Consider the following 14505-nt stretch of genomic DNA (forward strand, 5'->3'; position numbering starts at 1 on the left):
CCAAGCCCAGTCCTGGCTGGTGTCCTACTCAGACAGTGTCCGCGACTGGGAGAAGTGAGGCTCCCTTCTGTTGCTAATCAGTCCACAAATCTCTTCAGGTGTTAACTGCCCTTCTTTGCCTAGAAACCAGATTTTATTGTTTCCTTTGTCTTTTTTGAGGTCCCGTGGCCCCACTCTTTGCCACTGAATCTGTGAAGAAAAGGCAGAGGATTTTTGCCCACTCCTAAGAGTGTTCTCTGGCACTGCCTAAACACTGGAAAGCCCACCTGAGCGGTAGCTATGGGTGTTGGATCCAAGGGCCATTGGAGGCATGTGGTGTGTTAGGGATCGGAACAAAGGTAGGGGCAGCCGTTGATAGGAAAGCATGGCATTCAGCTAAGGAACTAGGTATTTCCGGGCCAGACCTGTCTATCCCATTGCCTAGCTTTTGGTGATCACTAATAATCTAAGAATTTAAAGAAATTCTGGCTTGACTCCTTAGATACTATTACTCTTGTAACAGATGGTCCATCCTTCAAATAAGACATCTCTAAAATGAAAGCCAGATGTTCATCTGGAGTCCACATACACATTTGCTGAATCATGATTAGATGTCCTTAAGCTTGCCTAAGGATGCTAGCCAGGTGACGAGGGGTTATATTTGACATTCATCTCCCCTGGCCTTGATCACACTCACTCTTGGGCTTTTGCTTTTTCCATATTCACACTTGCTCAGTCTTGGGTCATCAGACCATCATGTCCCCATCACTCCCTCTTCAACAGTCCTGGGGCCTCTCTCTGGAAGAAATGAGTTGTAGTGTCAAAGGAAAGAGAACCGATTAGTCACCATAGCTCCTGTTCTGGCGAATGCCTTTCCTCTTCTTCACTTGGCTGCTGCTGGGCTCCCCCTGCTGAGAGTCGCTGTAGCACCTGCGTGGGTCTGATGTCATCAGGCACGGATCCATGTGCACACCCTGCAGGTCTTTGCTCTGTGCCCTCTGTAGATACCGTCACTGAGCCTGTTCTCATTTGTAGTAAACGAACAGGAATAAATAAATGTATCGGGTATATCGTTGGGATTGGTCTATACATATTTTTAAATATCCATATATGTATTTCTCATATATTCACTGATTCTAATTTGATTATGATTTAACAACTCAAAAATCAAGATGTATCCTATAATCACATCTTATAGTTAGCAGCAGGGTTTTGGGGGTTTTTTCCTCTCTTAAAGGTTTATAATGATGTCTCTTTAAATTGATGGCATCTTTGGATCCACAGAATATGTGTGGTCAGCTCATTTTCCATTGCTTTGCCTGAAGAACAGGCAAAGAAATGAAACAGGGAGATCTAACAGTTCGCCTCAGTATATTTGAGCTGAACTGAGCGCAGCCTAGTAAAATGGCCACCCCACGTTCCACATGTCTTTTTCTCCACACAGAACACTCATACATCCATCTTTGGTTGGACTTTAAAACAAACTGGGCACTATACAAATATTGCTAAGTAGCTTGCACAAGGCCACCTGGCTAGTGCAAGGGAGAGCCTCCTTCTTCTGACTCCTGATAGGATTTTCTTTCCTCCAAACCAGTCAGCCCAGAGTCCAGAAAGAGCAAAAACACGTTGGGGGTAGAATATACCGTGCTTGGAATAGAGAATGGAGATCACTACTGAGAGAATCTCTATAGTAGGTGAAAGTTGGAAATTCAGACACCCACAGAAGAAAAAAGCTAAGCACAATATATGATCACTATAGAATACATAGACATTGAAAATGATAAGTATGTGGATTGTTGCTGATGCAAGGAAGGATGTATATTTAAAAAGCAAAATATAAATATCCAGACAGAGAGGATTCTGGGAAGGTAGTGCCTGTAATGCATGTCTCCTCTTTTTGACTTACAGTGCCAGCTCTTTCCCTCTTCGAGCCAAGCAGTGGGGCAAGCAGTCATGGCCCAGGAGTTAGAAAGGCTTAGCTCCTGAGAAAATGCTTAGACACAGCATGAAGGTGGAGATTGGAGATGATAAGATACCTGGAAGATGTACAAGACATTTGACATACAAGTAATAGGAATAATGGAAGGAAAAGAATGTAGAGGAAGAATGTATTGGTCAGGATAGGCTAGAACTAGGTCGATAATGTAATAACAAATAAACTCAGTAGTTTAAACTCAACAAATTCATTTTTTCCCCACACTACAGTATCCAGTACAGGTCATGGCTATGTTGGGGGTTGGAGGGAAGAGGTGCATGGAGTAGTGGTCTGCTCATTGTTATTTAGGAACCTAAGGTGGTGGGCTGCAGCACAGGACTGTGGTAAATCATGAGCTAGTGCTTAAAGTCTGCTTGGCAGTGCATAGATTACTCCTACTCACATTTCCCTAGCCATAGCAAATCACAACCTCACCTTTAACTTCGAAGGGGGTAGGCAAGTACAATCCTACTGTAATATATAGCTAGAAGGAGGAACACTAGAAATACTTGGTGGACAGCCCTCATGCCTTACCACGAGGGGAATGACTAAGGCACATCTAAGCATATCCTATAAAATATCTGAACCCTAAGGATGAAAGGAAAAATCTCTCAAGCTTTCTGTCCAAAGGAACATATTATTTACAAGGGGAAAAGAACCACACTGGTGGTTCAAATTTTCTATTTGCTACACCAAAAAGCCAGAATATGGTAGAATTTTTATCCATAGACCATTGAGGAAAAAAAGGAAAACAACGATCCTATCCTCAGGTAGACTTTTATTAGCATAGTATTAGAAGTCTTAGTCAGAGCAATTAGGCAAGAAAAAGAAATAAAAGTCATCCAAATTGGAAAGGAAAAAGTAAAGTATCAGATGATGTAAAATTGTATAGAAAACCCTAAAGCCTCCACCAAAAAATTGTTTTACCTAATAAACAAATTCATTAGTCAGTGACATATCCAAAAATGAAATTAAGAAAACTATTCTATTTACAATAGCATCAAGAACAATTACTTAGGAATAAATTTAACCAAGGAGGTAAAATATTTGTACACCAAAAGCTCTAAGACACTGACGAAACAAACTGAAGAAGACAAATAAAAAGATACTCCGTGTTCATCGATTGAAAGAATGTATGTTGTTAAAATGGGATTTTCACATTCAGTGCAATCCATATCAAAATTCCAGTAGGATTTTTCACAAAAAATAGGAAAAACAATCCTAAAATGTGTATGAAGCCATAAAAAATCCCGAATAGCCAAAGCATTCTTGAGAAAGAAGAATAAAGCCAGAGGTATCACACTTCCTGATTTCAAACTATGTTGCTAAGCTATTGTAATCAAAACAGTATGGTATTGGCATAAAAACAGATACATAGACCAGTGGAACAGAATAGAGGCCAAAAATAAACCCATGCATGTACGGTCAATTAATTTTTTACAAAGCACGGAGAATACACAATGGGGAAAGGATAGTCTGTTCAGTGGTGTTAGGAAAATTGGTTATCCACATGCAAAAGAATGAAACTGGATCCCTTACATCATACACAAAAATCAACTCAGAATGGATTAAAGACATTAGTATAAGACCTGAAACCATAAAATCCTGCAATTTATGATTGAAATTTGTAAGAGAGCATGTCCCCACTGTCACCTGCCACTCCTGGTACTTACTGTGCTTGTGAAATTGACTATCACTGTCCTAACACACCCAAGTTCTCGGGCACCTGTCTCCCCATCGGAGGGGCCTTCCTTGACCACTGTAGCTAAATTAGTGCATGCATGCACGCGCACATACACACACACACACCCTCACTGCTTGCTACTTTTTTGGTGATTTATGATGAAAATTTCAAACATACAGGAAAATGGAAAGAAATTTCACTTAGGCATCATTTTATGATACATTTCATTTCAGTGCACATCAGTACATGTTGCTTTAAAATGCTTCAGCACGTGTATCATTAACTACAGTTCAGTATTTGCTTAATTTTTTTTATGGTTGTGGCAAAATATAAAAACAATGAAATTTCAAATCTTAACTGTCCATTCATTGAAATTTGAATTCATTGAATTCAATTTTGAATTTTTACACATGCATATGTGTAACCCAAACCCTCTTCATGATATAGAACATTTCATCACCCCCAAAAGGGCTCTCATCCCCTTTTCAGTTCATTTCTGCCCAAACTGCTACCTCCCAGAGACGGGCAGTGTTTTGATTTTTTCCACTACAGAATTTTCCCTGTTATAAACTTCATACATCTGGAATCATAATATGTGCTCTTTTGTGTCCTTCCTCAGCATATTTTTCGTATCTGTCCATGTGGTTGCATGTATCAGTAGTGCTTGCTTTGTATAGCCAAGTGGTGTTCCATTGTATTCCATCAAGCCACAGTTTGTGTACCTGTTCCGTTGATAGACAGTTGAGTTATTTCCAGTTTTTGCTTGTCATGAATAAACCTGTGATGCAAATTCTTACAAACATCTATTTGTAGACATAAGTCTTCATTTCTTTTGGGTAATTATGTAAATGAGGAATTGTTTAGGTCAGGCCGCGTATATGTTTTGTTGTATAAAGAACTCCCAGACTGCTTCCCAAAGTGGCTCCTGCCAACAATCCGTGAGAGTTCTAGTTGCTCTACACTGTTGCCAGTATTTTAAATTTTACTGTTTGGCAATTGAGTAAATAGATGCATTGGGGTTCTCCAGAGAAGCAGAGCCAATGGTCAGGGGAAGGAGAAAGGGAAAGAGAGAGAACGTGATTTATTGTAAGGAATTGGCTCATGCAGTTATGGAAACTAAGAAATTCCATGATCTGTCATCTGCAAGCTCAAGATCCAGGAATGCTTTCTGGAGTTAGTTGCAGTTTGAGTCTGAAGGCCAGAGAACCAGGAGAACCAATACTGTACATCCCGGTCTGACGACAGAAGACAAGTGTCCCAGATCAGCCAGGCAGACAGCTCAGAGCCTCTTTTTCTCCATCTTTTATTCTGTTCAGCATTTCCAATGGATTGGATGATGCCCGCCAGCCTAGGGGTAGGCAGTCAGCTTTATTGAGTCTACCAATTCAAATGTTAATTTCATCCAGGAACACCCTCACAAACACACCTAGAAATTATGTTTAAGCAGATATTTGGGCACCCCATGATGCAGCCAAGTTGACACATAGAGTTAACCATCACAACAGACATGTTAAAATACATACACACGTGCGCGTGCGCGCGCGCACACGCGCACACACACACATTAAACTGGTTCTAGGTGTCAGTGTGGCTGTGTCCTCTAATAGCCACTTACGAGAATTCTCTTGGCTCCTGAGGCAACAGGTAAGCCTCAGTCCCTGGAATGGAACTGCGGAAGGCAAGTCCGGAAGAGAGGTGTTGTTAAAAGAAGCAAGTCAGAACTGCTGGGCCTTTTCCTAGTCCAGAATGTTCTTTAGGCAGGCATGCCTCACCAACTCATAAATTGTGCCTTGGTGTCCAGTTATGTCTCAGAGGTTGTGTGGGAAAGTATGTGTGAAGAATGTGATATCCGCAGCCTCTGCTCTTGGGGACATGTCTCTTCGGCAGTTAGAAATGTCAAAGAAAGTCATCCATGTTACCCCTTGATCTTTTTCCTGTAATCCCATTTTACAGGGGCCCCCCGGGTGCCTTAGTCAGTTAACATCTGCCTTCAGCTCAGTTCATGATCCCAGGGTTCTGGGGTAGAGCCTGAGTTATTGGGCTCCCTGCCCTGCAGGGGGAGTCTGCTTCTTCCCCCGCCCTCTGGTGTTCCCCCTACTTGTGCATGTTCTTTGTCTGTCGCTGTCTCTCTCTCTCTCTCTCTCAAATAAATAAATAAAATCTTTTTTTAAAATCCCATTTTAGCAAATCATTTGGTCAAGTCCCACTTCACAGACAAGCCCCACAGGATGTGAGAGGAAAGATCCAGGCTGGAAACTAGGAACTGAACCGTGGGGACAAGGTGTTGAGGGTGGGGTTAGGGGAATGTTCATCCGCCCCCCTTCCCTGAGACAGAAGGCCCTGCCTGGACGGCCTGGCTTCCTTTTCCCTGGTTGCTTCTTCAGATTCTTCTCCCTTTAGGTGATCCCAGAGACAGGCAGAACTGGGGCAGCGTTAAAATAGCGCATCAGCCTAGGAGGGAGGGTCAGGGAGGGAACTGGGGCAACACGAGGAGCACACGTCCCGCCCGAGAAATCAGGTCTTAAAGGAGAAGGTTGCAGTTTTGGGAACTGAGAAAAACTGATTTACATCACAAGGTGGATGTTGTGGAGGACTGAGAGGGTGGTGACCTGAGCCAGTTGCTCCTGTCCCCCCTCGGTTGCCTTGTCAGTCCTGGAAGGACCCGGGTGCAGGCAGAGGCTGACCATACATGACTGTGTGTGCGCCCCGGGGTCTCTGCGGGTTCATCTAGCAGGGGGCTTACGCTGCCCTTGTGGCTACAGGGGTCCAGGCCCTGCACTGGGTGCCGAGTGGAGGTTTGTCTTCTGCCAGGCGCAATAGTTTGTAGACCAGCTGAGGATTCCCCCGTTTACGCAATCTGCTGTTGAAAGACAGGAAGCAGCTGGGCTCTGGCTGATCACACACTCGTGGGCTGTTCTGGCTGTATAATTCTGAGCGGCTCTGATGACGAGAAAGAGCAGAAGTGAGGTCCCCATCAGAAGGGCTCCTCTCAACTGGGGTAGAGGAATCCTGTGGCAGCGTCTGCTTGGCAGAGCCCATCCTGGGCAGAATCGGCAGGTTACAGGCAAATTCCCCTTGGTGCCCTGTCATTCGTCCCTTCCTCATTTTGAGAGGTTGGCAGAGAAGGGCTAGGAACCGTGTAACTTCCGTGCCTCTGCCACAGCCTGGTGGGAGCACATGACGACTGAGAGGAACCGTGCTCAGACTTGGCCAGCAAGCTGGGGGCGGTGAGTGAAGCCGGCCCTTCACTCTGTTCAAATTAAAGACCCAACGTGTGCAGGGCGCTGCTTCTGACAGAAAATAAGATCGGGAGAGGGAGAGTGGCCGGGTGCGCGTGCTGCCTGCCTCCCAGCTCCCGGGGTGCAGTGGGCAGTCAGGTCTCAGGGGCAGGCAGGGAGCACCTGTCCCAAAGACTCTACTGTAGCTTTCTCATGAAGGAAAAGAAAGCATCTCGTGCACACACTTCTTGAGGGCTGATGAAGGGCTCTCCTGAAATTGGAGTCAATCTCATCAGTTGGGCGACTTCGTGAGCCTTTGTCTTTGTCCACGGGCTGATTTCAATTTGGCTCGAACTTTTTTCCAAAATGGTATCAAAATTTCCTAGATACTTTAACCTCCCGGTAGTTCATAAGGATCACAGTATGTATCATTCCATAGCTCTGTTGATGCTAAATTGTGACTGGACATTTACAAGAAAAGGTTGGGGCAGTAGAGTGGTAGCACCCGTCTGAATCATGGGATGACCTTCCAGGAAAGAAGGTGGGGACATCAGTTATTCCCCCTTCCCTCTTGTCTTTTATTTTCCGTTTCAAAGGTGATTTGCAAACTCGGCCTTTTAACCCCCAGTGTTACAGGCGCCAAGTAGAGAGCACAGCTCTGTCCTTCCATGTGAGCAGTGCCCAGGAGGAAAAAAAAATGGCCGATTGCTTCCGTGTATGGGATTATCCAGGCCCATGTGCTTCAGAAGAAAGTGCTGGGACAGTGTGGAGGATTTGAAGTTATTATTTCGTAATACCCAGCATCTGTGTGGCATTCATGTTCCCTTTGCCGTAGCACGCCACCCTCCTATACCAGCCCTCCTGTCGCCCAGCTCGGCAAGCAGGGCACACGCCAGGCGGTGAGGCTTCCTGGGCACTGTGTGCCAGCTCTGCGAGGTCGAGCTCACGGCAGTACCCCCTCCGTCACCCCGTCAGTGAGGAGACACACACAGCCCAGTGGCTGCTCACAGGGACCACTCAGTGCCCTCGAGCTGCTGTCGGTCACCCGCTGCAAGAGTGGGAGCCACAGGCTGAACGGGGAGCCTCATTCCACATGGGGTTTAGCAAAGTGCCGTGTGTGATGCTCCAGAAGTGCACAGGGAGCCAGTGGGACAAGGAGAGGTGGCCACTCCCTCCCTACCCGCTCTGCAGGCCCACTCTGCGTGACCTATGGCCTCTGTGCCCTGCTGCTCCGCCATCCCCAACCCCCGTCTCCTGGCCCCCCAAACCCTTCCCCAGTCCTCCTTCCTCCTTCCTCATTCCGTGCTGCTGGGCTGGATGATACATTTGATTAGCTGCTTCCTCGGGCACTTGCAGTCTTCTTACCTCATCCGATCCTTGCAAGAGAGAGGCCAAGTCCTCTTTCTTTCCGATGAGAACACAGAGGTCCAGGGAGTGGAGATTACTTAACCACATCTCGAAGCTGGAAAACCCAAGTCATCTTGTCATTTCCTACTCATGTAATAGTCTGTGAGTTCTTTTTTCATCCTTAATCTTGCCCCCCATTCCAGAGGAAGGTCTCACAAGTGGCACTAACCCTGCTTTTGCTAAAATGTAGGTCTCTTCCTACCACGGCGCTGCTTCCTCTCCCGATGTAATGTTTCCTGACCCACCTCTTCTTAAAACCCTGTTCTGAGGTGTTTTCCCGGTACCACTGTGCAGTTAACCCAGTTTCAACCCTGTTTCCCCAGAGATAACATCAGACCGCACAGGTTAAGGGCTCCGTCCCCTGAGACTGCCCCTCATTTCAGACACCAGTCACAAGTTCAGGTTGTCACCTCTGCTTCTGCCTGACTGCACTTAGTGAGATGTTCCCATGATCCCCTCTCAAGTTTGTTTAATTTGCTAGAGCAACTCACAAGACTCAGAGAAACATTTTACTTACTTGATGACCATTTTATTATAGAAGGATATAACTCAGGAACAGCCAGATGGAAGAGATGCAGAGGACAAGACATAGGGACAAGGCATGGAGCCCCCATATCCTGTCCTGGGGTGCCAGCCCCCCTGAATCTTCATGTATTCACCGCCCTGGAAGCTGTCTGACCCCCATCCTCTGGGGGGTCTATGGAGGCTTCATTACACAAGCATAATTGATGGAATCAGTGGCCATTGGTGACCAACTCCATCTCCAGCCCCCTCCCCTCCCCAGGGGTTGAAGGGTGCGACGAAAAGTTCCGATCCTCTAATCAGCTGGTTGGTTCCCCTTGCAACTAGCCTCCATCTTTAGTTTAGTAAGGAAGTTTCCCAGAGTCACCTCATTAACATAAATTTTGGTGCATTTGAAAGGGACTTGTTATGAGTAACAAGACGTTCCTTTCACATTACAGCTCTGGAGCTATTTGGGAACCAGTGACAAAAAAACAAATACTACTGGTCTTATAATGTTAGGAAATTCCCAGGGTGTTAGGAACTCTGTGCCAGGAAGGGGATGAAGACCAAATACATAGTTCTTACTGTAAATCACAATATCACGTGTAGTCGGCTTGTTCTTCCTGGATAGAAAGGATTTTCAGTGGCCTAAGAAATCTGACCCACCTCAGCCCCACCCCTTCAAGTGTTTGAGCCTGAGTCTTCTTCAAGGCCTCTTTCTCTTTACAATGAGGGCACTGGCCTAACCCTGGGAGTCTCACCTTGGTTTGTTTTTCTGGGACATAAATGTCCAATGACGTTTCCTTGTAGACCTTCTCGTTGGGTGGCCTACTTCCCAGTACCTTAGCTATAACTCAACTCCCTGTCCTGCATTCAAGGAGTCATGTTAGGACGCGGGGGTGATTGATGCTATTATAGTGATAACCATGAACCTGTTCTAGGTTATCAGAAAAGCAAGTAATGCGGGGCATAAGGCCTCCTCTCAGTAGTAATAGTTCACGTCAGTATTCCCAGCAACTGTATCAGGCCCTGGTTTTGGAGGAGCTGGTCCAGGGCACATCCAGCCTGACGTGCTCTCAGCTGTGAGCCCTCAGCCTGCAGACAGGGTGCTTACGTGTAACAAGTTGAAACTAGAAATGTCCTATAGTCATTTAAGGTGTCACAAAACCTTGGTCTTTTGAGCCTGAAAAAAAGGTGGAAGAACTCTGAAGAAAAAGAGACAATCTCCCAATGGTTGGTAATTCTGTGGAATGTTTCTTCATATTAGTTTATGGGCATGAGGGCAGATTCAAGGCTGCAGAGGGACTTAGGGTAGATGTGAAGACATCCTCATTGTACAAGACTCAAGTTCCTTACTTTCCTGTCCACCACATGTGTCACACTGGGTCTGTAGATTTCTGACCTGGGTTAGAAGAGAATCAGCCTGGCACATCTGAGATCTGGTTTTGCCAGAAAACAGGGGATGGACCCTCTGCCCACCATGTTTCTTATCAGTTTTCTGGCTTTGTTATTAATGGATTCATAACCCACCTAGAGATCAGAAAGTATAGCCCTTGCTCAAAGCTTGGCCAGGATCCTTGGATTGATAGCACTTGCAAGACTTTTTAGCTGAGACACAGGATGCCCACGATCTTTGAGGAAAGGGGTCAGGGGAATAGGGACTGTGCCCTGAAGTCTGAGGTCCACTTTGTCCATAGTTAACTGGACACTGGATTTTCTGTCTCATCCTATAGTTCATTGTCACTGAAAAGAGGAGGTTTTGGAGAAGACTTTGAGCAAAGTGCTTATGCCCTACATGGGGACACAGGAGCTGGCTTGCTTCCTGTCTCTACACCTGCAGCTCTCAAAGTCCAGGGCTCCCATATAGAGTGAGCAAGGCCCTGGGAAGAAAAGTGTGACCTCCTCCGCTGTCCAGGAGCAGCTAACAGTCAATATGAGCCCTCCACCTCTTACCTGTTTCATAGGAAGTGTTGCCGATAGATATTACCAGCGTCCAGTGAAACTGGGCATAGAATGATTTGGAAAGTTAACAGGAGAGTCAGATTTTCACAACAAGATTTAGATGTGCTGTATTGAACCTAGGAAATCCAAGCTTGGGGACAAGTAGGAATTATGGTCACAAAAGGGAGAAGCTGCAATGTGTGAAATTTGATGTGGACAAATGAGTAATAACTTTTCAGTGGTATTAGATCATTTTGGTAGAATGGAGCAGAATTGATCATTTGAAAATAATTTCAAAAATAAAATGGGGGAAAATTGGAAATTGTTTATCTTTAAGATGTTTATTAAAAAAATAAGTCAAGGGACTGTGTTCGTTTAATCGAGTTTAGCTCAGAAGATTCTCGGCGGAAATCTCCCAATACTGGTACAGTTCTGACTGGACTGCCCAGATGTATGAGCAATCCAGACTCCCATGGCGGTGGGACGGCGGGGTCACACCACCCTGTGTTCGCCGGATCTTGTGCAACAGCTGTTACTCTTAGTGGCACACGGCCAAGGCGCGCGTGGCATCTGGGAGTGCTCCAGAGGGCCACCCTGCTGCTCCACACTCTCAGAGGACAGCTGCCTGAGCAACAGGGAGGCCCGGTGGGACGGAGGTGCTACCTGGTTCGGGGGGCAGGGGCGGGCAGGTGAAGGATGCACATGCTGAGCTGACTGCTGTCAGGCTTCCTCCCACAGGTGCCCAGCCCAGTGGTTTGAGGGCTGTGAGGAGGAGGGCTATTCCACGCTTTGCATCCCTGCCTATGCCTGCTGTCCACTGGAGCCCCTTGGGAAAGGGTCTAAAGGAAAATAAAACTCAAACCAGCCCGGGGCCTCGGGATAAGATTCGCCAAGGGGCCTGGCAGGGATCGCACTGGCGGGACAGTGGGCGTTGGGAGGTTGTGATAAAATAACAGAAGGAACGAAGGAGGGATCGGGTCTAGGGTCTGTCTAGATTGTAGTCCTCCACGTTGGCCCTGAACCCCCTGGCCATAGCTGTCTTGGGGCCTCTGTGTTGGTTGTGGGTGTGCTTGGCTTGGAGGAAGTGTTTCATACTGTTCTCCTCTCTTGCAGGTTTCAAGTGCCCCATTTGTTCCAAGTCTGTGGCTTCTGATGAGATGGAAATGCACTTTATAATGTGTCTGAGCAAACCTCGCCTCTCCTACAACGGTAAGGATTTGGTGGGGGGCCCTCCAAAGGAGAGTCTTCAGTTCGTGCGGCTCTGGGCAGCGTTGCCACCCCATTCTCCGGCAGGAGCGCCTGCGTGGTGTTGAGGAACTGACTGTTCAAGGGATCTTGGTGCAGCAGCTGGGAAGGAAGCAGAGCAGAACAGGAAGGCAGGCCCAGGGGTCAGGCCTGCGGCCCTGGACAGGCTCTCAGTGTGCTCAGTTAGGCCTTTGCCCATTTATGCACCTGCCATTGGGGGCCTGGGGAGGACGCCCCCTCCTTAGGGGAGGAGGCTTCGGTGCCCCTGGTGTGCACAGCACAATAGCTTCAGCGAGCGGACACCCTTCAGAAAATAAAATGCTGACCTGCCACCTAGTTAGTCCACCAAGGCCACACTGCTTCCCACCTTGGAGGCTGCCTCAGAGCTGAGCAGTGGGGTGCAACAGGGAGTGCAACAGGGGGTAGAATCATCAGGCAAGGCCGTCCCATGAAACACGCAACCTCTGCGGACGAAGGAAGTGTCAGCATGGGCCTGGTATGCTGTGGGTCAAGATTTGGGACCCAGCCAATCTGAATTCAAAGTCTGCCTCCATCACTTCGAGACTATACAGTCTTACACAAGCTGCTCAGCATAGCAGAGCCTTGGTTTTCTGTCCATGAAATGGGACTGTCAAGGGTCAGTGGTCAGGAAGTTACAGCAGCCATTGATTGAGACAGTCACCCTCAAAGATGTGAACCCCTCTTGAGTTTCCTCTTGTCATTTTCCAGAGTGGACTGACCTCTCTTTAGTGCTGGGTCCTGTGGGCTGCCAGCAGCTCTCTGGTCTTCCACTGTTACGTGCTTAATCTGGTCTCCAGACCACGTTCACCAGAGAAATTCGTCTTCTACCAGAGCAGGCGCTGGATTGGAGGAGGTTGTGTCCCAGCCCTGTCACTGGGCTGCTCCCTGGGGTTGAAGTCAGAGCAGCACTCGGGAAGGGTTCAGCGAGTTCTCAGTCTGTGGACTGGATGGGAGGTGAGCCTGGGATCACTTGAGCCCCGTCCTGACAATGAAAGTGTCCCGGGTAGACTCTCCTTCCAGAGCTGTGCTTGGCCTCCTGCCTCCTCAGACCCAGATGCACTCCTGCCTCCACACAACGTTAGTCTAGGGAGGCCCGATGATTCCAGATTGCTCCTACAAAGTGCATCTGACAAATCTGATCTACTCCTGCTCCTAAAAGCACACCCTACTATTCTTTTATCTCTTACTTACTTGCTTAGCCGAAATTTCTGCATGCATGTGGGTAGGCTAGTTACCTTCTTGTCCCAGCTACCCTCAGTCAGTCATACTTGGTGGGGTCAGAGGCTGCAAGACAAATTGTGGGCCCTGCCCCCACCCCCGGTGCTCCCATCCCCTCTATTTCCCACCTGGTACCCAGGAAGCCCCTGTTCTACCCTGAGGACACCCTCTCCCTGTCCCCGGACACTGACTGCTGCCATTCTCTGAAACATTGTCATGTGAGCTCTGGGCTTCCTGTCAGACTCGTCAGTGCACGTTCCTTAAAGGATGCTCCAGCTCCACTTGGTTCTGCCCCTCGTCTCTGCCTGGGACCATGGAGGGTGTCGAGTCTTCTCCTATTGCCCGCAGCCCTCCCCAGCCATGGCCTCAGAAACTGTGTTCACTCATTCTCCACATGTGCATAGCCCTCATGAAGACCGCTTTTTGTCCTGTGGGTGGCTGGGGAGAGTTCTCTGTAGACACTGCCTTGCTGTCATAAGAACACAAAGCAGCCTCAGAGTTGCCTCCGTCCGAGAGGACTGGGTTCTTGACGTCATCAGGGAGAACTTTGCAAGGGCAGCTGTGAGAGGACAGAGCGCTCTTGGGGCCACCTGTGTGACAGGTACCCACACACCCCATTCATTGAGCTGGGAAGGTGAGGGCCTTATAAGTGCCTGGTGCTCCCCAGAGTTCTCCTCTATGCCCACAGCCACAGGGCAGGGCCCCCTCTACCTGTCCCCTTCACCGCTTGGCAGCCCAGTCTGAGCACATGCCACCCGCAAAAGTCACACTCACAGTCCCCTTAGAGGAAGAGGAAGTTGGCCAACCAGCCCAAGACAGAAGTGCAGCTGTTCCCATCCTGGTCCCATTTCCCCTCCTCCTCTAATTGAAAGCTACATCTTCAGAATGTGTGTGTGTGTGAGAAAGAGAGAGAGAGAAAGAGAGAGTGCGTGTGTATGTGTGTGTGTGAGAACTAGAGGCTTTAAATTCAAGGTTCTCTTCTGCAAAAGCCAATCCTTCCCAGCAGAGGCAAGAGAAGTGTGTTGCATCTGGTCCTGTCAGTGGAATTTGACTTAAGGCCATGAAGATGCTTCAGAAATGATGGCCAGCCTCTCCCTGGAGACCTACGCATTAATGGCCGGGCTCCCGGGAGCCAGTCTCTATGTTTGCTGAAGACATTTGAACCTTCCAGATAAGAGAAGGTGTTTGCCACCTGGAGTGTGTGTATGGAGTGGAAGTCTCCAGAGCTCATCTAGGGCCTGTTCTACTTCACATGTAGGACAGGCCTTTCAGGGGCCATAGGCCAACCAAGTCAGGGCCTCTAGGTGTTTATT

General features: G+C 47.8%; 1 protein-coding gene across 3 annotated transcripts in view; it reads left to right on the top strand.

Annotated features, from left to right (window-relative positions):
• ZNRF1 (zinc and ring finger 1) overlaps positions 1-14505 on the top strand; it is a 115963-nt gene that overhangs the window by 72461 nt on the left and 28997 nt on the right. For all 3 annotated transcript variants that reach the window (XR_006605610.1, XM_004754001.2, XM_004754000.3), the window contains exon 2: positions 11822-11917. Coding sequence is in view for 2 of the 3 variants with exons in the window: in XM_004754001.2 (XP_004754058.1) it covers positions 11822-11917 (96 nt within the window). In the remaining variant the exon portion in view is untranslated. The remainder of the gene's footprint in view (positions 1-11821; positions 11918-14505) is intronic.

This window comes from Mustela putorius, unplaced genomic scaffold (genome assembly GCF_011764305.1).
Source record: "Mustela putorius furo isolate JIRA1106 unplaced genomic scaffold, ASM1176430v1.1 tig00000174_pilon_pilon_pilon, whole genome shotgun sequence".
In the NCBI taxonomy this organism is placed as follows: Eukaryota; Metazoa; Chordata; class Mammalia; order Carnivora; family Mustelidae; genus Mustela; species Mustela putorius.